This window comes from Molothrus ater, chromosome 2, assembly GCF_012460135.2.
Source record: "Molothrus ater isolate BHLD 08-10-18 breed brown headed cowbird chromosome 2, BPBGC_Mater_1.1, whole genome shotgun sequence".
In the NCBI taxonomy this organism is placed as follows: Eukaryota; Metazoa; Chordata; class Aves; order Passeriformes; family Icteridae; genus Molothrus; species Molothrus ater.
In genome coordinates this window covers 10,990,973-11,017,801 of record NC_050479.2, presented here as the reverse complement: position 1 = coordinate 11,017,801, position 26,829 = coordinate 10,990,973, and the positions used below count along the sequence as shown (strand labels likewise).

General features: G+C 35.6%; 1 protein-coding gene across 4 annotated transcripts in view; it reads right to left on the bottom strand.

Annotated features, from left to right (window-relative positions):
* Positions 1 to 26,829, bottom strand: part of DMD (dystrophin) — a 1,044,614-nt gene that overhangs the window by 348,252 nt on the left and 669,533 nt on the right. For all 4 annotated transcript variants that reach the window (XM_054518613.1, XM_036378966.2, XM_036378958.2 and 1 more), the window contains one exon: positions 18,128 to 18,292. In XM_054518613.1, the coding sequence (XP_054374588.1) occupies positions 18,128 to 18,292 (165 nt within the window). The remainder of the gene's footprint in view (positions 1 to 18,127; positions 18,293 to 26,829) is intronic.

Here is a 26,829-nt window from a genome sequence, read left to right as displayed (position 1 = left end):
AGTAGAAGAAGTTCAGGGTGATTAAACCTGTGTCTTCACAGTGAAATATGACACAAAATTGGAATCTTAATTACAGCCTTCAAACAAAAAAAATGTAACTCTGAAATTAGTATAGTGAGTTGTTTCAAAACCTCTTTTTCCAAGTTATTTCATGACCTCTTTTTAGCAAGACAGTACATTAAATGAAAATTAAAGGAGAGAATTTATTCACAGGAAAAGAAAAGCACTAAGCAATTTCCCTTTACTTATCAAGACAAGGCAGTGATGTGTAACAAGCAAATATAATAAATCTAAAATCTAAAACTATTTGGCTGCTTTTAATTTCAAACAAACTTTTATGAAATAACCAGATATAAATCTCCATATACATTAAACATGATGATGGAAAACTACATTTAAATATGTGTTTCATGTGTTTAGATTTAGAAGAGCGTAACTTGTAATGAGAATTCTCAGAGGTGGATCTTCTAATTCATGCACACAGAGTCCTTAAGGTTAAAAAAGACCTCCATGATCAAGTCCAACCTTTTGATACCTAAAGAGTTTTAGCTTTTTCATTTATTTGTAGCTTTGTAGATTTTAATACATAGTTTTAGAATTTCTAGAACTTTCTTACCATTTTTCATGCTTTAGAACAATAGCTAACTCTTTCGATCACATTATGTTACATTCTTGAAATTCTGTTTAGTCTTATTGTCAAGAAAAGAATTTCTAACAAGGACATCTTGTTTTGCACCAGCATTTGAAAGACAAAACAAGAACTCCCTGGAGACACTCCAAGGTGCCCAAGGGTGGATTACCAAGGCAACTGGTGTGCAATTGGGTGTACCTGATAGATAGACTAATTAATTAACCTTATAAAAATTGTAGAAATCCTATATTTCTTGCCTGCATAGCTGTATTTGTACACCTGAAAGCTTTAATTATAGAACTGTTCTTTATATTAGCACTTTAACATTGTTTGGAAAAGCTTTTCTTCTGATTACAGGCAACACTTGGACCAAACGCCATCACTTCAGCTGAACTATAGCATAATATGCTTGGAACTTGAACATCTTGAACACTTGCAGGAATGGTGACTCCACCACTTCCCCAGGCAGCATGTTCACCCCTGACCATCATCTTGATACAAAAATTCTTCCTCATGTCCAACCTGAACCTCCCCTGGCTCAGCCTGACACCATGTCCTCTTGTTCTGGTTGCCTGGGAGAAGAGACAGATCCTCACATGGCTCCTTTCAGGGAGTTTGAGAGATAAACTGAGCCTCCATCTCTCCAGGCTAAACCATTGCAGCTCCCTCAGCTGCTCCTCATCAGAGCTGTGCTCCAGACCCTTCCCCAGCTCTGCTGCCCTTCTCTGCACTCACTCCAGCCCCTCAATGCCCTTCTTGTAGTGAGAGGCCCAAAACTGGACACAGGATTTGAGGTGTGGCCTCACCAGTGCTGAGCACAGGGGACAATCCCTGCCCTGGTCCTGCTGCCACACTATTGCTGATCCAGGCCAGGTGCCTTTGGCCTCCCTGGCCCCCTGGGCACACCTGGATCATGTCCAGCTGCTGCTGACCAGCACCCCCAGCTCCTTTTCCTCCAGGTACCTTTCCAGCCACTCTTCCTGGTGTTGTTGTGACCCAAGGGCAGGACCTGGCTCTTGGCCTTGTTGAGACTCTGGTCTCAGCCCATTGTTCCAGCATGTCCAGGCCCCTCTGCTAAACTTTCCTGCCCTCCAGAAGATCAACACTCCCGCAAACTGTAAACATTTCCCCCTTTTAGACAAGTGAATTCCATCTTTCTCCAATAGGGCTGCTGCTGTATAAACCACCCCATGATCAAAAAGGCCAATGCAACAATCTTTAAGACATGTATTGGTCAGGTGTGTTCTGGACCTTTCAGAATTCTTCCCTGCTACCAAAGGGATTGAGGAAAATGTTCCTATTCCTCTCCCTTCAACCAGTCATCCCAGTGTCCTGAAGCCTTTTTTAATTGCTCTAGAACTTCTTGTCACTGCTGACCTGGACATCCAGAAGTAGGTAATAATCAGAGTCCAGGGAGTCTCTTAATGATGGCTCTAATCTGGACCCCGGGGAGGCAAAAGAGTTCTCTGAGGGATGGATCCAGTTTGTACACAGGGCCCTCAATTCCCCTTGGAAGGAGTCACCTACAACATTACCTTTCTTTATTAACAGCTGTAAATGTGTAATTCTAGCAAACATTCACACCTATCTTTCAAGTTACTCTTCCCACACATTAAGAAAAAAACTATAAATAAGTGGTGAGTTTCTGAGTGCTTCATTTTTTCCTCATATTTCCATACAGAAAAAAAAAAAAAAGCAGTAGATAGAAAACATTAATATATTCCCATTTTCAAGAATTGATTCTAAAAAAGTGACCTCATTTTTTTCCTTTGACTCAGCTCTTCATAGTCTCATTCATGGAGCAGGATAACAAGCTAAACCACCACAAAGAAGAATGGTCAGAGGAGACTTAATTAAAATACATCAAAGTTCAGCTATACCACAGTAAGCATCAGATCTTGATGGCAGGTCAGACAGTACAGTCAACAGCATTCTTGGGAGTCACTTTAGTTATTTATACAATATTATTAGAATACATCCAAGATATGCTATAAACAGTTCCGTGGCCATCTTGAGTTGGAACCTAATCCACTGGGGGGAAAATGCAGCTGCCAATATTTAAACTTCCTGAATAAAGACTTTAATCAATTTAGATAAAATTCAAGGAAAGGCAAGCTCTTACAACTGTTCTTTTTATGTAACAAATAAAAAGATTTGATAACTTTCTGAATATTTTAGTTATCTCTATATAGAAATAAAATGTCCTGTGAACATCTGAATTACAGAATTTAAATACACCCTCCTGTCTTAGGGATTTATGAAAAATAGTACAAAATAAGCCCCTGAAGTAATTCAATTTAAAGACCATTCCATTAGTGGCCTAGGTCAAAGTGGTGTAAAATTAGTTTATCACTAAAATTATTCTGTAACTAGTGGACAAAGTTTTATGCACCTGCCTCTAAAAATGCCATTTTAATGATTAAATAAAATAATAATTCTTTTCCCTATTACATTAACTGACTGATCTTCTAAATGTGTGAGAATAAAATTTGATCCCAAGCCTATGTTAGAAGCTATCTTAATGTGGAAAAGAATATTGTGAGATACATTCAGCTTTTTAGAGTAAAGTATGCAAACTAAAGACACCTGGTTTTAATGAGATTCTGGAAAAGTGATACAACTATAATTCTTGACCTATGTGGAAAATATTTGAAATATTATGGAGAGAGAACAATCCTTACACAGAAAAGACCACTACATGAAGGACCTCTTTCTTCTAAAAGTGTAATTTTAGAGTTCATAACCACTTTGCAAACCTACAAGTGCAGCCTTTGTGCATTTATAAAATATGCCGACATCATGTCTTTTAAGACTTGGTGTTTTTCATTATTCTGTTCCCTCTAATATGCTTTATTCCTACTACTGGAAAAGGGAAGGAAAGAGAAGAGCAAGGAAATCCTCCACAAAGTAATGGAACTAAGAAGGTCCCAAAATTTAGGCCATGTGAAGAGTCTGAAATTGCAAACCCTACTGTTCTGCAGAGTGAAATGTTTTATCCAAAGCATGTTTTCCTGCTGGCTATCAGAAATTTGTGAGCTTCTTCTGTACTTCTAGAGGAGATGAAATACAGTAATTTCTCCCCACACAGAGAAATCACTATCTATCCATTGCAGCTGTCTATCCTGAAAAGGAAATTTCCTGGAGGTACTGAAGATAGATGAAATTATTAGCTGTAGAGACATGACCTGCAGATACAGGATATGAAAAGAATTTGGCTGTGGTGGTCACATACTGATAAAGCACAGTTAATCATCCAGTTGCACTGCAAAAAGGTGCAGTCAGAATTCTTTGAGATTGGATGTGATTCAGAATATTTTATTTTGAGACTGTACAGGACGGGATGAAATAGCTGCTCTTGTTCCACCAAGACTGCAGATCCTCTCTTATTTACAGTGCATAATAAAAAAGAGATAATAACAAACCCAAGAGAACTGACAGAGAAAAAGGAAATTTAGCAGAAAAACAAAATGAGAAATTCATGCAAGAAAATAAGGGAAGTCACAATAATTTTACTAGCTCTCTCTTAGTATTCTGTGTTTTTAGGTGCTAAAGAAGAGCAGCTTTGGAGGAAGAAAAGTTATTTAGATCAACACAGTAGCAGATATGGGGTACACCACAAGCACCTTGACCGGCAAGTGAAATTTGGTGATAATTATAAAAATATTGAGCCATGACTTTTCTTCTTGTAAACAGGAAAGAGAAATCAGAATTTATTCTTTCTTATTGCATAAATAATTAAATTTTGTTCAATAAACTGATTTTAAAATAATTTAACTTGTGAGAGAAGAATTGACATATTTATTTTACCATCAAATTCTTAGTTGCTTATTATTCTCTTTCTTAGCCAGGGCTTAGCTGCAAATTTTCATTCTCTTTTCAAGTTTAGTAAAAGAATAATTTTCAGAGGAATTTCTGGGTACACAAAGGAACTAGGAAAGAAGTCAAAATCAAAATCTGTTACTGGTCTAGCATTTATTTGTTGATTGTCATATGTTTTTAGGTATAGTCATCTTCTGGTATTAGTCTTTCATAAATAGTTTTAAAAGAATGTGCATGAAGATGTATTTCTACCACTTATCTTCCAACAGTTTCACTGGAAGGAATGGCAAAGACTGCTCCAGTACATTACTTGAACAGCAGAAGCAGAGGTAGATTTCAGAAAACAGAATTTATAGAATTATTTATACTATTAGATTTATTATTCTTATAGTATGGAAAGAATGGTGTTGGCTCATTTTCAACTGCCTGGTTTGCAAATGAAAATGGGGAAATTATATCCACACTCTGAGTGGTGGCACCTTTTGTTTTAATTTCCATAAATAAGTATGCTCTCAGAAGTCAATCTTTTTAGAATCACAACCATTGATTTCATCTAGAAAAAACAAATTCTCATTACAAAGAATGAAAAGAATTAGTAAGCAAATGTTATTCAGCTGGGCCCAGGCTTACATGGATGTATTGGGCATAGCTGGGATGAACCTAACTTTCCTCAGAGCAGCCTGGATGGCACTAGGTTTTGCATTTACAATGAAAACAGTGTTGATAACACAGGCATCTTTTAGCTGTTCCTGAGTAGCACTGACACAAATTCAAAACCTTCTTTGTTTCTCATGCTGCTCCACCAGCAAACAGGCTGGAGGTGCACAGCAAACTGGGAGGGGACACAGTGGCAGCAGCCAACCCCAACTGACCAAAGGGATGTCCCTGCCCATACAACCCAGTGCTCAGCAATAAAGGCTGTGGGGAAGGGAGACATCTGGAGCAAAAGAACTTGTCTTTCCAAGTAACTGTTTCTCATGAATGAGCCCAGCTTTCCTGGAGATACTTGAACACCTGCCTGCCCTTGGGAACTGGTGATTTAATTCTTTCTTTGCTTTGCTTGCATGGGCAGATTTGTTTTACCTGTTAAGCTGTCTTTATCTCAACCCCCCAGTCTTTTCACCTTTGCTCTTATGGTTCTTTTGCCCATCCCACTGGGAATGTAGGGATGGGAGGGGGCAGGTGGTGAGCAAGCAGCTGTGTGGGGCTGAGCTGCCTGCCATCATTGACCCACAACAACTGTTTAGAAAGTATTCCTACCTGCCCTGCCAAGCACCTTGAAATGCAAAATTTTTCCAGTGAGAAACACTGACTCTTAACAAGAGCATCTCACAAGAGTTAAGCTTTACAGCACTACACCCAATGTCAAAGCTGCCTTTACTTGGAAGTTTTGGACAAAATCTGCAACAGGATTGAGTGATTTCCACATTATCATTAACTTTAGTGTGAGAAAGAACTAAGATTACTTTACGCATAAATTTTTATTTTAACTTAAATCAGCAAGTAAAAAATAAACCAATTTTTGTTGAAATATCATCCAAAATAGTATCAGCCAAATCAAACATTCAAATATCTATCAGGTATGAAAACTTTGCATCATTTCCAATTTACAAAAAACTATGAAGACATACATTGCCTGTTTCTAATATTTATTAAGCAGCAATCAACCTAAAGCAAATGAAATCAAAACTAATAGGACCTTGTGTAGCTGTAAGTGTTCATTTGAATGAGCTCCTCTTCAGATTCCAGTATTTTAAATTGCTTGTGATTGGTAGAGAAAAAAACATATAATCTTGCAAAAGAACAGTCACTGTTTCATAAATAATATGCTATTATCAAGAATATATCCAAGGCCTTTCAAGAACTGTGTTTTGAAGAGATAGAATGTTTTCTGTTAAGAATAGAACATACGAAAATATAGTGAGAATGTTAGAAAACTGTGTTTTGTTGAATAGGAGAGGGAATTTCCTATCTTAGAAAACATAACTGCACTGAAGCAAACTACAATTTTGGTATTAACTTCACTCGAGCCTTGGTAAACTGCCCTGTAATTTCTCTAAGTTTGCTTTTGCATTTATTTGTTTACTTAGATTAAGAACATTTTGAATAGTGCCTGAGCTGTTATCAGTAGTACAAGGAGGGAGCCAAAAACCAAAGCTGAGGTACTAACTCACTAACTTCTAACTAACTCACCCACACTTCTAAAAAGCTTATGCTTTCAACAATGAAATCACATCTTGATTTATTATCCATTATTTCCAATAAAACCAGTACTACTATACATCAAACACTTGATCACCTTTCAAAAATCTTTAACTTCCTGAGATGCTGGGACACAGTGCTTGCAATCCATCCTTATGGCTGCAAATTCTGTCATATATTAAATTTAAAAGGATTACTTGTTGGGAAAGTTTTGCCATATTTTCACAAGCCACCTGCAGCTAATATTGTTTAATATTCTTGCAATTGGAATAGATTTCTTCAGAAGAGATTTGGACACACTGTTTAAATGCTCAAAGCTCACAAACAAAACATGGATTGGGTTGCTCCTTGAAGTCCCATAAGAAAATTTCAGGGAAGAACCATAACTGATTTAGGCACAGAATATCAAGATATAAGTAGTTAAAATGTCATCATCAGAGGTTTTCTCAGTTCAGCCTTTTGCCAAACCAGGCATTGATGCCAGAATATGAGACAGATCTCTGAGGTGCATATTCCTAATGTGCTCTTATAGACAAACTCTACTACCTCTTATTGTATTTAAAACTATTCCTTTAAAAGTATGTTGGCAAAATGAAAAGGTAAAAGAATGTGTAAAGTGTAAAAATCTGACTTATCTGAGCCCAGATTTCAAAAAAAAACTGACAAATGATCACTGATGGATGAAAAATATAGCAATGTCCACTTGGCATTTTCATTCTCTCCTGTGGAGTAATTTTCTTTTATTTATCTAAAAGTAGGTTTGCTACTCCTCAGCCTTGCTCTTCTCTTCTGTTCTAACTTAAGGTTGTCAAGTATATAATGAAGTGATTGACAAAAGTTGACAGCCTTCTTATTGTCATTCAAAGTTATCAAGGACAAAATCCAAATACATGTTAGTTTTTAAAAATAAAGAGTTATTAATTTTTTCTTAAGGATGGTCAGTTTTTATCTGCCAAAAATAAACTCATTATGCTATTTAAAATACAGGAAAAGTGACCACCACAGAGAGTAAACAGATATAAATTCTACACTAAGAGTTTGAAGCACTATAAGCAAAAATCAAGGCTGTATATGCCTTGGAAAAGGACTCAAGTGTAGAGGAGCACAGGAGGGGTGAGTGATGACCCAGAGGTAAGGATGGAGTAAAGGAAAAAGATTGGGAAAATGAGTAAGCAGGGAAAAAGGATCATTGAGATTGCAAGAGGATTTGGAGTCAAAGGTGGCTGGGAAATATAAAGTGGTTTGTTGTATTGTCTGGAGAAGATGATTTGAAAGGGTCAGCAGGGTTTTCAGTGAGCTAGCAGTAGAAACAAGAATTTCTGCATTCTGCCAACTCACTTCCTATACTGAAGTGTCATTTCTCCATCCATTCCTTAAATGGGAATTGCATTTCTGTCCATCTTTTCCATGTCCTCAACTTCTATAATGACCTAAATCTGTCACAATCACCCTGGAAAACTGTTCTCCAGGGGGAAATGGCGGTGCTGAAGTGAAGACCAGAAAGAATTCCCAGAAAGTGCAGCTTTAACCTTTTCCTATGATTAGAAGGAAGGATGATGACTCCTAAGGCTTTCAACAGGTCAGAGGATAAGGAGCAGGCACTACCATCTCCCTCTCCTCTGTGCCCTCTCCCCATACCCTTCCTTCCATCCCACACATCCTGGCTCTCCTGCAGAGGAAAGGAGCGCCAGCTACAGAGGTTTGTAGAACATGAAGGATGGGGTTGTCTCTTCAGGTTGGAACAGAGCAGATTCAGTTCCTCTTTTAACAGCAGGGGAACTGGAATCAAGCTGAGCATCCCAGGCCATTTGGTGCTAAAAAGAGTAAATCTTTGCAGTGGCAAAGAATTTGTGAGAATATTAAATGTAAATGGACCCCATGTAAATGCATACAATGGTAATATGCAACTTATTAAAATAAAGTCCAGAAATGCAAAAGAAGAAAACCTGTTTACTTGATGTGTGCCTTTACTACACTATGCAGCTTGTTCAACAAGACAGAGAGGAATAAGGAATAAGGTTGGGTAAATATGTGTATTTTAATTTTCTACAAGAAGTTTTGTGTGTATTTTCTACATTTGCTGCCACTGACCAAAAAAAAAAAAAAAATCAGAGAAAAAAGCTTCTGTTTTACATACACTTTTACATACACTTTGACTGAAACTAGTCAATGGACTTTTTCCCTAATCTAAGATTATTTCTATAATCTAAAAGTTTAAGAATATATTATGATTTTAAGAATATAGTATATAACTAAGAGGGAGAAATGGCATTTAAAATATGGAATGTATAGAATATAGAATTCATCCTTTGTTTTCTGGACTATACTAGTCAAACCTCAAAATTAAAGTACACCAATCCTTGGCAAGTTTAGAGTATGTTCCAGGGCTCTTTAAGCACTAAAATATTACTGTTCATTTTCTTCTGAAGCATTTTTGTTCTTTCAAAATTCTGTATTAGAAGTAGGAATTCAGTAAATAAAATCTCACTTCCTCAGAAACTTAGAATGTTTTAGATGGAAAAAAAAATGAAAATGTTATTAAATGAAGATTGTTATCAGTAATAAAAGATATCAGAGGTTCTAGATATTTCTTTTCTAAGTTAACTAAAGTGTTTCTGGACATCACAACTGGGGAGAAAAAGAAAACAACAAGTTTTATGATGATTGAGCAGGGCTAAAAAAATCTATGAATTAAAATTTTTCAGAAGACTTTGATTGTTTGACTTTATAAAAATATTGACCCTTAGATTTCAAACACTAAATAACAAAGTAAAAGTAAATAATCCACACTAATAGCTAAAATTCATTAGCAACTAAAATAATATAAGCATTATCCAATTTGTAAGCTTTTCTTAGCTTACTAGACAACATACTTTTCATTCTTTACATATTTGAGTTTCTAAAATTGTTTCTGGCAAATAATATCTTGTTGACTACATCACAACACAATAAAGCAGCTTCACTATGTACATATAAGAAAGAAGTTGGATTTTTTTTTGGCTGTAAAAAAGCTTTTAACTTCCACTGAAAGTATTTTTCTAAAGCCTTAGCACACCACAAATGTTACATGGACTACATTTAAAAAGTGCAATCTGACTGTAACAGATTGCAAAATGTTAATTTTATCTTAGTCACAGTTGCAGTAGGTTGTAGTAAGAAAGCTTTTATTTCTGTTATGTCCTAACCAGTCATTTTGATTTTTATACACTTAAGAAAACCCCATTATTCTCACTCTGTTCTTCAAAATACAGCATGAATTTAACCATGCCTTGAAGCTTTCTAGGGTTCTTCCTGTAAGCAAGACATCTGGGAATCTCTAATCAAAACTTTCAACTACTTGGGGTCCTGTCATACAAAGAATTGGGATTGAACAGGACTATCCAGAAATAAATATTTAGAGGAAAATAAAACTGGGATAAATCAAGAAAAAAAGTTGGTTGGATTTTCTGAAGGTATTTTCTTATACTGTCAACTAGAGCAGCACCACTCCCAAGATCCCCCTTTTTTTCTTGTAACTAAAGTAAACAAATCTCAACAGAATAGTCAGTAAGATGATATAAAGGTCAGTACTTGCTCAACTTCCTTGAGCCATAACTTTGGAGCTCACAGATTGTTGATGCCGTAGGCAAGGCTGTTTCAAAGTGTAAAATATAGGTCTATATCCACATGTTCAGAATAACGTATCCCTAAAAGGTTTAAGTATATTAAATCTGGATGACTGGATCAGAATAAACATTTCAAAGTGCTCATGTATGTCCTTAAATGTTCCATTAAGGAGACAATGAAGAAGTGACTATAACTTCCATTATAGCAACATTTGCCACCTACTTAGACTCTGATTATCTGACTTACCCAAAAAAGCTCATGATTAAAGATAACCACACCATTATCAGGACCAAAAAAAAATTGCTTTGACCACTACAACAATTGTTTTTTGAACTAATACTAATTAGATTCTCCATATTTTCTTTCTTGTCTGAATTAGAACAACAATACTGATGGTGAACAAACAGGGTTTAGTTTTACTGTCTATTAATACAGTATTGGACCTCTCTCTAGTTTGGCAAACAAAGCAGAGTGACAGAAAGATGGAGTTAAATAAACTCAGCTGAGGAAAAATGTGCAGGTTTTTAACTCAGCCGTTGAAGTAATTTACCAGGAGATGCGGATGACTGTTCATATGTGGAAATTAGAAACTGGTCTTGGTTGGTTTGGTTTCATCTGGGATTTTTTAATTATTATTTTTGAGAGAGGTGTGTTGCAGTTCAAGCAGAAAATAAGCCAGAAAATGGAAAAGATGATTTTATAAAGCAGGTCTGACTGGATGACCAGAGTAGTGTCTTCTGACCTTTCACTGAACCAACGATACAATTGCTATGCATATCTCAGAGACGACAAATTGTTGACTGTTCAAAGTCAGCTGCCGAGTTGCCATACTGCATGCTGGAGTTTTAACTATTTCTTTATAAATGTTTCATATAATATCTTAATAGCCCAGCAATATTTTTGGATTTGTTTTAGAGGCTCTTTTTAGTATTAATATTTTTTGAAAAAAAACCCCAAACTAGCAAAATGTTTGTCAATGGTGTCTAGATTAAAAGGGAAGGTAGAGACCATCCTATTAGATGTTTGTGGATGTCCACACTTCAGTAATTGCTACAGAGCTTTCTCTGCTGTTAAATCTACTATCTCCTGCTGTTAGATGGATATCCCACACATTTCTAGCCCAAAATACCGCCAAAGTACCCTGGGAAATGTATATCAAAATACTGTGAAATTGCCACAGATTTGAAAGAAGCAAGGCTACCCTTAAAGAGCCCAAGAAGCAAGACAAAATTGGAGATAGTGCTGTTAGGGTCAGGAAGCAGGCAGATCTGAAAATAAAACTTCCTCATGTCAAAATTCTTCACTAACAGACAGTATTTCATATCACCCATGTTATCCTGCAGAGCCTCAGGTTTACACTGAGGGGATATGGTTGCATTTAGAGTTGAAAAGCAGCCATCACTTCCTAGGACTCAAGTTTACTTATATGAATAAAGATTGTTGCAATACAACCAGCAAAACTGTGGTATTTGAATGTGCAGGAGTTAGAAAATGCACATCTTTAGATGTGGATTTTTTTATTGACAGAGGAAGAAAAATAGCTAAGAAAAATAAAGTTGATCAACATAAATTCAAAGCAGGACCAGGAAATTCAAGGCATTACATAGTCAATAGTATTGAGAGGACTTACTGATTGAAAAAAAAGTACCACCATGTAAAAAACAATGTGTAAAAAACAATGACATAGTAAGACCTGAGCTTCAGCATGTCATTGGTGAAAGGCTCTCCTGCCATGGCTGCATCCACTGACTGTGGCTGCAACACCCACAGCTTAGACACCAGTGCTGGCAGAAGCTGTAAACAGAGCTGTTCTGTTAACTACTCCAATCTTTTTCCATACTGTAATGTAAACAACTGTTGTACTATTTCCTTGGCACCATTTTGTAAAATTGGAAATTCATGATGATATATCTAAGTTTGTGAAGTATGAATACTAAATCATGCAAAATAGCTATCAGAATGAGGGTAAACCCAGGTCAAAGAACAAACCCAGACAGAGTCATTCTGTCAAGCTTCAGAAATCGGAGTTATAAAAGACAAAATATGAAATATATTCTACATGCATGAGAAGCTGGTAAACTGCAAACCTGGAAGCGTTCCAGTGCTCACAAGTAGCAAAGGAGTCAAGACTCTCTTATAGATGTAGATTTCATGCCTTCCCCATGCATATACATGAGTATTTCACAGGTGCAGTCTACATATTATGCTATTATTGGAAATGATCACGTCAATGTGGTAAAAAAAATATTCAACAAAAAGAACAAAGATCTATCTTAATACTTTACATTTGTAGCCTGCAAATATGCACTTCAATGTTGATTTATTTGGATAGTTTCTTAAATTAAAATAATATATATTTGACAGTTTATAGAAGAAAACTGTAATTAAGGATGAAAATAATGAGTGAAGAAAACACCGGTACAGAGACTTTCTACATCCTGAGAATGGAGAATCCTTTCTCTTCTCTTACTCAATACATACATTTTTTACGTACTGAGAAATGAGTTATTAAAGCTCAAGTGTGATTTTTGACACCACTGCTAAAAATTATCTTAACTGAGGGTGTGGGTCCTAATTGTGGCACTACAGCCTCTAAATTATGGCCAAGAAAATTATGAAGATAAATCATAATGGCATAAAATATATTAGAATTTACTGAGCCATACTGTAATTCTTTGAGGTAAGTGTAGAGTTATGATAGCAGAATGAGCTGAAAGAAAAAAAAAAATCAGCAGGAAATATATTTTATAGTAAATGCTGTTGCAAAGTACATTATGCTTTCTGGGACTGAATAACTAAAAAGTTTGTTTCTACAATTTAATAATGTTCACATTTTCCTGACATTTTTTTCTGCTTTTAAAATTGAAATTGGACATACTTTAGAGGCTAAGATGTTGCCCAAAACCTCAAATGACAGAACCTTCCAGGGACTGGAGGACTACGAAGTCACCTGGTATGTACCTTGGTCACCACAAGGTCTTACTCCACAGGGGTGACCAAGGAACGTGCTGGATTTGTCCAATCTCCTTATGTCTGCATCTTCAATTCTTCTGTTTTCTAATTGTATTACTGTGAAGTAGGAAAGAGCCCATCCCTCTATGTACGTTTTTACAAACTTGGAATTCAAGTGTAGGAAACAACAGGTATTAAGCATCTGGAACCATGAACTATTTAGCCAATGAACATTAATTCCTATGGTTGCAAGAGTCTTTAAATAGTGAAAAGTTTTAAATGAACTTGGGGCCCCCAAGTTCCATGGAGATGCCCATGGTGAAGGAAGACCAACATGACGTTGTTGGATCCATGGGTGGTGCTATCTTCTGCTCAACACATCTCTGTCTCTTCCTCTCTCTCTCTCTCTCCCCCCCCTCCCCTCTCTTTTCTATTTCATTCTATCTCTCTACCTCACATTTTACAGATAAATAAAATCTGTATTTTTGACTTCAGCATATGATCCTCTTTGCACCTTAATTTGGGTAGAGATATCTCAATAATTGGATCTTAACAACTCTTATTTTAGTATAACTAATTTTCATCCTTCCCTGATTTTTTATGTGGGGACAGAAGTAATGAACCAAAAAGGGAGAGGGCATATGCTCAAGTTATTCAGCATAACTACCCACATTGTTAAATTGTGAGCTTTGTTTCCAGCATGGGACAAACTGCAAGGTCTGAGGCAATGCCCAGGCATGGGCAGGGATTAGCACCAGCCACAGGTGCAGCAACAGGAACTTTGGATGCAACTGTGCTCTTGGGGGAGTTGGGATTGTTGCTGAAAGGATGCAAGCTGTGCTGCGCCAGTCAACCTCTAGGCCAATAAATGGTCCTGGGCACTTCATAATTACTAACAGAGATGAATTTTTAAGAGCTATAGGAAGGATTTTAATTGCTCTACCTGCAACCAAGACCAATTATGTATTGTGTCTTCCAAGTTTTACTTTGTCAAGTTCTTTGTAACAACATGTAATAATTTTGCCTTTGGTTGCACCTTTTTTGCTCTCATAGAATTACTTTTGTGCCACCATTAAAGGTTAACACTGTTGGAGATTTTATTTAAGTTTTCTTCTAAGTAAATTTATGGGAGTTCTCATGTCTTTTAAATAGCTGATTTTTACAGGTGGAAAAAATTTATGGACGTTTAAACTGGTATTAATTCAGAGAAATTGCAAGTTATCAGTTTAAGTTGTGAAAGTGAAATTCCCAGATATTCTCCTTTATGTACTTATTATGCATGTATCATATAGATCTGTCGCAGACATCTTTCATGAAAAATCCTTTCTTAGGATTTTTCCTTGTGACAAGCTGCAGTTCAGCAACCAAAGTAAACAATGGTTATCTGCTGCTGTGGAATGCAAAAGGTGATTGGTCTCCTGTGGGTGTTTGGATTTCTTGACCACTCATGGCAGAGCTGGCTCTTGCTCTGTCTGAGACACAGATCTTTGTTATTCATTCTTTTCTATTCTTAGCTTAGCTAGCTGCTGAAGAAACTTTTCCTTTCTATTGCTTTTTAGCATAGTCTTAATGTAACATATATCATAAAATAATAAATCAAGCCTTCTGATCATGGAGTCAACATTCTCGTCTCTTCTTCATCCTGAAAACCCTTGTGACCACAGTCACATAGATCAATATTGTTTAAAAGGTTAAATCAGATTATCTGATAAGGACCTACATTTATTATACCCCTTGATATAAGGAAGAAACTTCAATGGTAGTTATCAGATTATAGTTGCATGTCAGAAGCAAAGGTCGCTATGTTTTTGGGAGAAATAAATCACTCTATTTTGGAAAATTCTTTCAGAATATTGATAATTGGTATTTTTGATGCACTTTATTTTTTGTATCAATTTTGAATTTCAGCTACCACAAATTTCTGTAGTTGAAATTTGCTAAATATAAGTAAAAATGCAAGAAACTTGCTTTAAAACAGACATATTACTTCAACATAATATTGCTAACAAGCTAAAGACACACCAGCCATGCATTTAAAATAAACACATATCCACGTCCTATTTCTCTTCAACCTATCCACCCCAAAATGGTCTTACCATTTATGTCAACCTGCTTCTAAGGTCAGAAAATTTCTAACACTCAATATTTTGTGGCTTTTAGAAATTAATAACCTTACAATACTTAAAGTTTGTACCTACTCATGTTAATTTTGGAACTCTTTTTCTGACAAAACAACTTAGAAAACAAAAGAGTCAGGAGATGATTTAGTGGCTGAAAAGAAAGGAGAACTTTACATTGCAGGCTTAGTAAGAGTATGAAGAACATTGACAGAAGTTTCATAGAAGACAATGTCTCAAATGAAATTAAAATTAAAATTTGCAAGCCACTACATCAAATCCTACAATCAAAATAGTCTGGTTTTCCTGAGGAATTACATAAACCTGATCTTTTTCACTCCAGTGCTATATTTACAAGTGTGATGGCCAGTTTTAAACTTCTGCCTCATAGCTTCCAAGCTTTTAGAATGTCCAAAAAGATTATTTTAAAATTTTGTATCCAGTCTCTTTTCTAAAAATATTATCACGATGTTTTTCATTCTACTAGGTGATCATAAGTGTCACTCTTGTTTCTGAGAAAAGGAGTTATGAAATCCTACAGGAGAGACTTCAGTGTTCTTTGGATATTGGTGAAGGAATTAAAATGGTTGTAGAATAAACGTCGAATATTTATACAGCATCTGGCAATACCAGAGCAAAAGACACATCCTTTCCATAGGTAGGATACACACCCTTACTTTTTTAAAGGTACATATTAGCCATAGCAATTTAAATTAATTTAAATTGCAATTAGGATAGCAATTTAAAAATACACATAAATATAAACATTTCAACAATGTTGAAATGTTTATATTTATGTGTATTTTTATGTGTATGTTTGAAGTTGAGTGTAAAGTTGAACACTGTCAAGAATAGGCTGCTTTCCTAAATTATATCTACTCATTCTTAATGAGTTTTGTAGTTATTAATGGTCTTACTCTGCTAAATCTTAAAAAAAGGTTTTGAGGATATAATCTGCCTTCAGAGATAATTAATAAAGTGTCTTAAATGTAAAAATTTCTCTCTGTCAAAAGAAACCTACAGTCTGGATAAACCTAATTTAACATCTTAAAGAAGTTAAATCTATGGCTTTTAAAAGCAATCCACATAGATAACATGCAGATAAGAAGCAAATACACTTCATATGATTACAGTCCTTATAATTGCAGTAGTCCTTATAATCCCTAAAGTTCTTATAATCACAGCTAAGCTGTCTACAACCAAAACTGGTCACTCTTTAAAAAAGTGATATAAAGGCAAAAAAAAAGATAAAAAGGAAAGTGATATAAATTCATCTTTGAAAGAAATATGGTGGAGTCTTTTACAGAGAGAAAGGATATCTGAGTTTCTTTGGAACTCTTCATTGTCTCCCCACCTCTCAGGGCATACATGACTTCCTCCCTCCATTTCAGGACTACAGATTTTTAATTTTTTTTCCTGTTCTTTAAACCATTTTTCAGAAATAGTCTAGTCACATCACCACAAGACGGAAGAGCCAAGCAGAACATTTAACTCACAATAAGTATGGAAAACTATAGTCCTATATTTTGTAGAAACTTAGCCCTATTTTCATTTTATATAAAAATTCAATGGTGGAATCATTCTAGAAATACAGGAACAAAATAGAAAAATATTTGAATCACCTAAAAATTTTTGTTAAACTACACGAGATAAGGAGTTTTCTTGAAACGAAAATTCCATCAGTCATTCAGAACATACAATGACATTTGCAAAAAGCTACACTAATTTTATCCTTTAGAAAGGGAACAAATGCTATTGCTGAACTCATTCTGTCAATTATAGGACTGCAACAGGACTTGAGATTCAGTGTTTTTTATAATGTGATTGCATGGCTTAAAAAGTGTTTGGGCATTAAACCAGTTCCTTAGCAGAAACTAAGTTAAAGTAAACTTAATAAACATGCTCTGCAAAACCATGCATCTTCAGGAGCAGGTATTACTCCATTTCTTGCAAGACAGGAAAATTTCAATATTTATATTTTTTTCATTTTCCACTGAAAATTGCACTATCAAATTGATACAAAACAAAGCTCAGTGTCTTCTGTTTAATCTTCACCTCTGTGAACAAGATGCTGAGCTACTATAAACTATAACCTCAGAGATTCTGATGATATATTGTACTTTAAATATTTCCTCGGTTTATTTGAAGACCACAGATAGAGAGCAAGGCCAAAAGATCTAAGTGTACACCCAGCAGGACAGTTGATTCTAGACAGTATTTTTCACCCTTAATTCCTCTAGCCTCAATCAATCCGTACACAGGCATATTTTTTATACTTAAATCTATAATAAAGATCAGATTACAAATATTTTTCTCACAGTAATTAGATAATCTCCTTTATTGATTCTGGAGTGTTATCTGTGCAGTTAAATATCTTTCCTTTCAATATCAGAATTGCATTATGGTCCTAAATGCTCTGATTTTCATATAGTCATAATAGATTTAATGAAATAGCTTTAATGGTTCAACACTGATATAATGAATTTTAGTTCACTTTATATTAAAATTTAAAGCATTGACTTTTGGGGCTATTTTTTCATGTATATAATATGGCAAAAATAATAGGCTATACTCATATATCATCTTGGAACCATTAGTTCTAATCAGCCCTCTCACTGGAAACCATTCAGTAGAAAAGAATAAAATGTTTCCTTAATTCACAGAGTTTTGAACTTCTGGGAACCACTGTTGACTTCTGCCTCAAAGTTACATCTTTAATAAACACTATACAGCTGATGTTGAAACTGAATTTTTGACTGCTAAGCACTGCAATGCTTTTTTTAATTGGAGGAAAATTTACCTTAATATCAAAGGCTCCTGGCTGACCCACTTTGTTGTAAAGCTCTAGCTGGTTCTTGACAGGTGTTACCCACAATATCACCTGATTTAGTTGTTGATCAAGTTCAACAAAATCCTTTAGCAGAATCTCTATTTCTTTCTGTTTTTCTGGAAGATCTTTGGACACCTGAAAAAATACCAGAAGCCATTTTTTTAGTGAAAAAACCACAAACTAGAAAACAATTTAATGCTACACATATATACATTTATATAAAATGTTAAAATACAATTTTATATACTTGAAGTAGAGAAAGAGAGGGTAGACCTAACAATCAAATTATTATGGCAGGTATCTTGAAATTCAGTTGAAATACAATCTGTCCTAAAAAACCCAGCAAAAAACCACAATACACATACAAAAACTGAAAATAAAATGTTTAAAAAACCAAACTTTACCATCAGGCTTTTCAGTATTTTTAGTAAAAAAAAGTTGTTTCAGTATAGTAATTGTTTTAAAGCTCAAATTTTAATCAGGAAAAAAAATTGAAAACATGAAATTGATCACTTGAATTATAGCTAACCTTTCTTGACATCTTAAATGTAGATATTTATTATGTTTTTTTATAAGGTGTCTAGAGTTGCCAACTGAATCCATAGATGCATAAGCAGATGCACACAGTAAAGAAAAATAATGAAGAAATATATCCTCAATTCAGATCAGGCAACTTGGTTCTCTGATTTGCATTCAAAGCAGTCAGATTTTAAACTAGCACATTCTTCTATGCCAGCAATATTAGAAATTAAGAATCAGTGAATGGCAGAGTTCAAATCCATCTCTGAAGCACTTGGAGTAAATGTAGGAACAGGCTGGCAATAAATAAGCCAACACAAAGCTCCATGCTGTCCTTCTCAGACTGTTTTTTGGAGCTAGAGAGGTGAGGTGCCACAACTCTACACCATGGGCAACATTGCAAACATACCCTAGGGGAGAAACCATCTGTACTTTCCAAAAAAACACCAAAAGACAACAAAGCAGCAAATATAGGGCATGGGCAGATACAGAACTATAGAGGTTCATCAGTAAAATCAGCCAAGAAATGTGGTTAGTTTTCCATATCATGAAAAGTAAGATTTCCTAATGTTCATTTTTTAAAGCATATTTTTTACCAAAGTGACCCTCTTAAAAGTGGCAAAACATGAGATTTCTGTGAATATATACATTCCCTGAATGTATATGAATAAATACATTCCCTGTAAAGTTAAGCAGCTTTAATGGTAGCACCACTATCATATTGCCTGGCTACAGAAGTGCCCTGTACTTCTAATCCCTGAAATTTTTCAGAAGACAATAAATCCAAACTCAGAGTCATGTAAGCAATGAGTGATACTAAAACCAAGCCAACACCTGCTGGGACAATGTGTGTGCAAGGAGCGCAACTGTCTCATGACATGTATGGCTCTTTAAAAATTTTGTGTGAGAATATTGATTTGTAGATTTATTTACTAAAATAATCCCTGTACCTAATCCCTGCATGTGATTTTTTAGACTGTATGCAAGGGGTATTTGTAATTCAAGAGCTGGTTTGCCATACATTGCATTGACTCCAATGTTCTTTATAAACACCTCTTAACATCCTATTTAATAAAGACTGAGCCATGAAGCAAATTACTTACTATTTTCCTAATAATTTAAAATATATAAATATATATATATAAAATATAATTTAAAAATCTGTTTTTCCAGAATGGCCCCAGAAAAGAAAGAAAACAATTAAAAATGCATTCATTTCCCTTATGTGTTAACTCAAAATTTATGCAGACCTTGGCCTAATTTCATACAAAATAGGTTTCATCTTTCTTACAACTTTTGAATGTTAATCTCTAATGTTTACTAGCTTTAATATTAATGTAAATAAGTTCCACAGAAATACAACTGAAAGCAAATAGGTAGTAATGGGCAGATAAAAATCCAAGCTGACTTCTGAAGATCTGAAATTTAAATTAATCTGCTTCCAATCAACATTATTCAAGTATTTTGGATGTAATACAGGAGAGAGAAAAATTTGTAGAGGTTTTGAGGAGAGGAAGGGGGAATCAACCAATTTTATATACTAAGGCATAGCCCATCCTGAGCAGCAGAAGATGAATGATTAAGATTTGGTGACAGGCTGTACTTCAGCCACTGCTTTCAAAATATTTATTTATCCCACCTATGACGAGAAGTAAACTGTAATTTAAATAAATGCAGCCTCTTCTTACAAACTGTCGCCTGTTCTAAAATTATAGCACAAATATAGGATTATAATATTTTTAATATAAAAAAAAGAAATCTATTGAATCAGTTAATTATATATGGTAGTGTTATCTAATTTTAACACAGAGATAAAAAGAACAACAGCAAATAAATAAAAAACTTTCACCAACTCAGGTTAGGGCTACAGGTAAGCGTCTAACAAGGCAATTCTTTGTAAAACCCAAGTAATGTGTCACATGTCATTGTGTGGGAATCAGAGCCTTATATTCTGGTTATCAGGGATTTCATTTGCCAGCTCATTGTGGTTTGTTTGGGGTTTTTTGTAAGCTCTGGCATAAAGCGTCAAGCTGGCTAATCAAATTAGAGCCTGATGAGTTTAAGGTAATTACAAGTCTGCCTATCAAGCCAAGGTACTGTTGCAGACTGTCTCCTGGGGGACAGCTTGTTTCCTGAGCTAATTCTGCAGCTCACCAGAAGCATAAATTGGAAAACCTCCACGGAGTAATGGACATGGACATGATGACTGGCTGTTCAGATTTATGCCCTTTGTGTGGCAGAGGAGTACATGTGGAGATGGGGCCCTCCAGAATCTTCCCTACTGTTTTACTCACAGTCCTTTCAGCCTGCTCTTCACAACTCCAGGAGATGCACCCCTGGAGGGATTCCAATGCTGGTGGGAGCTACAACAGTCCCACAGCTGTTGTTTCTGGGCTTTCTGAATGAGCTGGTAGAAGTTCTTGGATGTCTCCAGGGAGGAATGAGCAGCAGCTAGTGTCCCACTTCAATACTCTCTTTTATGTTTTTGCTTTGGGCCCCATCCTCCTTTTATTCACTTGTTGTCTTGGGGTAACGTTCCAGTGTTTATTTACTTTCATTCCCTTTGGTATCTTATGTCTTTCCCTCCTGTTTAAGAAAGAATGCTAAGTTTTATCAGATGATGGCTGAAGTTCTTTTCTGAGAGTGACAACCAATAGGAACAGTGGCCATAAGGCAAAACTGGCAGCAGAGTGAAAAGAGGGCACACATTAAATGCTTTCCCCAGAGTCTGCCTAGGACTGACACAGGACCAATGAAGCAGTGCTACAGACTGGCAAGGAAGACAGGGTGCAAATAAAAAAATGAATTGAATAAAAGTAACTTCAGTTGGAACATCTTTCTAAAAATCTGGGTTATCCCTTTCAGTACAAATAAAACATTTTCAACTTTGCCTTATTTCACAACAGATGAACATTGACAATACCCCATGGTTTGCAACCAAAGATGTGAAATAAACTTGCAAGTGGAAACACCAAAAGTATGGATTATACTTTCAAAGAAAACAAATCTGAGTTCAACATCAAAGGACAATATAATTTCAATGTTACATGTCAAAACATTAATCTCAAAGCATGTGATACATCTAAAATTTCATACTTTAGTTCAAGTGCTAATTAAGTAAGATTAATTGGAAGCTTAGTGACAGAATAATGGAAAAGATTTAAGCTCTAAAAGGCTAAACAGCAGAAGAGCCTAATTTTACCAACTGACACTGGTCTTCACAATATTCAATTTTATTCTAACCTGAAACTATCAGACCATTTTCCACATATTAAATTTTACTTATTCTAAATTTTACTCTTTTAATCAGAACACACACCAAAAAAAAATCACAAAAAAACTGCCAGCAGAAAAAAATCTCTTAAAACACGAGGATATCTGAAATTTGAATAATTGCATACTTTCAAAACCTAGGTCTTCATTGAAGTATTTTAATCTCTTCTCCTTATGAATTTTAAAATTACTTGCATTGCTTGCTTCTGTTCCGTCTGAATCTGATCTCTCCCGTGATTTTATCCCACAAGTAGCCTAAACAACACAGTACTATGCTGATTCTATCCCTACCCCAATCTTTTACTTTGGTGCAAAACCTTACCTAAGCTCATATTGGCAGTTTAGATCACCTTGATCATTTCCCTTGTTCCAATTTTCCACTGTTATTTCTCACTTGAGCTTTATATTGTTATTTTTTCTGTCTGCATACAGTTGTGTGCATGAACTATGGGAAGAATTAGAGCTCTGCAGACAGAAAGGAATATCAGTTCTTATGATAACAGGTATAAAGGGAGGAATAATTTTTATAAAGTATGTCATAAAATCATATTCTGCTTGCCTATTGTGTTTAATTCTCATGAATATCCAGAAAGCAGATTCAATTAATGCAGTATCAATTAAAAAAATGTCTGTAGAGTTACAGCTCAATCTTTTAACTCAAAAACAATCGCAAAGTGAAAAAGTTGAAACTAATTATGTAGAGACAGTAAGTAAGGAATATCAAATATTGGGGAATAGTTTTGCAGAAGTCAGAAATGCTATTGCAAATTAATTAACTTGATGACTTATATTACTAGTTAGGCATCATTATAAATAAAAGTAAGTAAAGCCACTGAAATGACTTGTACATATTATATTTTGAGTGACAGATGCCTGATTTTAAACATCACTTCTCTCTCATGAATGAACCTCTTTCCCTGTTTACCTGAAATGACTAAAGAGAAAAATAATGCAGTTATTTCCCAGATATTTGAGAATGCAGATGAGGACATGCATCTCCCCAGCATGTAATTTTTCAAGAAAGAATATGAAGAATTTTCTTAGTGGTAAGTGGAGAGCAAAAAAATCCCAAATCCCATCATTTTAACAGCAGTGAAAATATGTCAGTTTCTTCCTCCAATACTAAAGTACCCCTTTTTCTTGCTATCTGCCTCACCAACCTCAAAGAGGACAGCACTTATAAACAGATCTTCTTTTGAGGAATCTGAGAGTGGATTAAAATTTAGCTATCCTGAAATGGATAACAAGATAGGCTACAATAAACAGGAGCAAAAGTATGTGGTGGGATATCTGTGAAGACTTTCAAAAATGTTATTTTTTATGGCCCTCTTGGGAGGGTCACTTACATATACAAAGCACTTCATGAAAATAGGCTTCAAATATAGGATAACTGATAGTGTCAGATTTAAAAAAAATCAGAATTGCTTGCATTTAGAAAAATGAAGCATTCTGTATGAAGAACTGAGGAAGCTTTCTGCACGAATTTCTTTGCTTACTAAATGCAAATCCAGCAGCAGCTTCCTCTTAACCATTCCATTTCTGAAAAAAATGCAAATATTAGGAAAAGAAATGACAGTGACTGACTACACTGCAATCAGCCCAGAGCATAACTGGATGGAAAGCAGGTTTGATATCATCCAAGGGAGCACCTGGATAATAGAGAAATAACTGAAGTCATAACAACTATTAAATGCAAACTTCAATTCAGATTTATTGATAAATCATAACTGACACTTCCATAGCACTTGTAAGATGATTACATGAAACAGAAATTCTTACAGCCACTGTTCAGAAAGTTTGATCTGCTAAAAATCACCATCCCTAGAGCATGTACTAAAGAATGATTTAAAATGGAAGAAGGAAAAGTTGATTTATATGCATTATTTCTTCATGAAAAACAATCAGTGTGCAAAAGAGTTTCATATAAGTTCAGTTTAGGATGCCATTTAGTTAATTAACTGAGCCATTAGCATTAGCAAACTCAATATTGACTTTAAAACAAAATCCATATAATTCCTTCAAACTTATGAATATTTATCAGCCATAGTGTCTCTGACAAAGTTGGAGTAAAGATTTTATTATTAGGGGAAGATTAAAGCAGGCTACTAAAAATATGTATAGAAGATTTTATTTGCTAAATATAGAAGAGTTTTATTTGCTTTTTATCTACCATTTCATGTTGCCTTGCAAGGCTCCCAGGACCTGACCTTGGCAGGTGTTTATTTGGTCTTGTTTTTTCAAAAACTTCTCAATGGAATATTTGTAATATTCTCAACATTCATTTTTATTAAAAAAATCTTTTTTTTTCCCCATGAATGCAGAAAACTAAAGCAGTCCAAAAAAACAATGCCCCAAACAATTTTCTGCTTCATCTGGCTGTCTAGATTTTTAAGAAGCAGCCATACATATTCCCCCACCCCAAAGACTTGCTTTGTTTTTCTTCTATGGTAATATGATCACATATATCACAGTCTTCTGAATATCTTTATTTTTATATGTAATACTTGTAACTAATTGTCATTCATTCTGCTCTCCACTCTCAGCAATTCTCCTTTGTCAAGGACATTTTTGAGCACAAGTCCCTCCACCTTAAATCTCTGCTAAATAATCTAGTCCAGGAATATCTTTTCTTTATCTTTTTTTCTTACTCAGTTCCTGAAATCCAAAAGCAGCCACAAGGCTTTAGAGTCTAGCTCTTTCAGTAATTCTTAATGAAGGATATTCTGACAGGAAAATTATTTTAAAATAAATGTAATATGCCCTAAAGGTCCTTTGCTTGGTTTACAGCAGAAAGTACTATATCCATGCCTCAGGCTACACACAGTTCTGGGAGGGACTGCAGTGGTTAAAGACTTAAATTTAGGATTTTGCCCATTATGACAAAATTGTATAAAGAAACTGTGACCACCAAAACCCACTCTCCATGTGAATGTGCTTCCTGATGGGAACTGGACTGTGAGCTAAGCCACCTGATGGGAGACTGAGGTAAGATAAAGGTGATGCTCTTGTCCAGTTATCTCAGGTCTAGGGAGAAGTAAGCAAGGCTGGGGGCAGAAGAATATATCCACAGAGAAAGCCAAACTCAGAGAAGCTGTGCTGAGAACCAGCTCTGGATCGGTTTGGGGTAGGAAAACAAGAGTTTTTGGGTGCGTGACAAGACTCCACCTTCTCTCACACAAACTGGTTCAGTTGTAAGAGAAGATGGACTCCAAGAAGGCCACATACATGGGACGTCCATGTGAGAGGCAGCTGAGAAGGTGTCATAAACCATCAAAGACCCACAAAGTGTCCCCCATATTAATTTCTAAGGCCTTACACCAGAGGACTGCACGCAAGGTAAAGTGATGCAGCAGACCCAGAGTCTGTTGCAAGACGTTGTGTCAAACTTCTCCCCTGGGGGAGGTACCTGAGGAGCATTCCCACCTGGCCTGAACATATATTAATCCATTGAACTCTATGTTTTGTGGGACCCTCACCACTGAGAAGATCAGAAGAAAACGATCAACAGGACACCATCAGGATTCATGAGGAAGTTGAAACTGCAGTGAGGTCTCCCCTCAGTCTCCTCCAGGCTGAACAGAACAAGAGCCCTCAGCTGCTCCTCACAGGCCCTTCCCCATCTTTGTTGCTCTCTTTGGACACTCTCTAACAGTTAATGTCTTTTTTGTTTTGTGGCACCCAAAACTGCCCCGAGCACTCAAGGTGCAGTGCAGAGCAGGACAATCCCCTCCTTGCCTGGCTGACAATGCTGTCCCTGATGCCCCCAGGACACACTTGGCTCTCCTGGCTGCCAGGGCCCTGCTGGCTCACATCCAACTTTCCATCAACCAGGAACTCCAGTTCCATTCCCACAGTGCTGCTTTCCAGCATCCCATTCCTCCAGGGCTGAGGAAAATTTTAACTTTATTTTAAATAGACTATTGCATTCGTGGGAATTTTAATTACATAGGCATGTTACTATACAGACAGGTCTATTTAATTAAAGTATAATCTTTATCTTGTAAACAGCAAAGAGTAAAACATTGATTTTAAGCCTCTATGATCCTTCTTAATAGAGATGGATGAAAAACTTGACACACAAAGGCAGTGTCTGTCTTGGAACTGAAGTTTTAGAAAGCCCAAGTCGTTGCAATTGATTGGTGTGCAGTAGTATCTGAGCATTGCTCATTACAAGTGAAATCTCTCTCTGATACACAGAACTTTGTTGTAAAAAAATGTGTAATGATTGCCTGAAGTTACTTATTTGATATCTAGCAATTTGGCATCAATGTAACTCATGTGTCAGCACATATGTATTGAAAATTAGTACTTCTTACATTCAAAGTCTTGGCATAACTTCTTAAATATATTATTAATATATTATGGATTTGTATGGCAAACAAGAATAATAAGGAATTTTAAGATGGTTGGCAAGAAAATTTGATATATATAGTGTATATACACACATACATGTATTCAATCATGCTTTTATGGCTTCAATGGCTAATACAGACTTTTTACCCCTGCATGACTTGACTGTATTTCATATTTTTCTTTGCTTAGCTTTTAAAATTTTAGTTAATACTGGCTGCTAGCAATATGCAAATTAAAATAACTAAAGAATTAAGCATGTATATACTTGTTTCTATAGGGCTTGTGATACTCCCATGTTTGTCCAAAGAACATTTACATCAAATTTCTTTTTGCTACACATGAGGCTGCTTTTGAAAATGGCTGATGATAACATGAATGTGGACTACACTTAATTAGCCATCTATGACAAGCTGTCAGAGGAAATTCAGCATAACAAAAGACTTTATTATATTTAATGGAATCAGGTCACTCATTAAATGAAAGTAAATTCAGGAAAATGTCAACTTTCTGATCCCTAAAATGGCAGT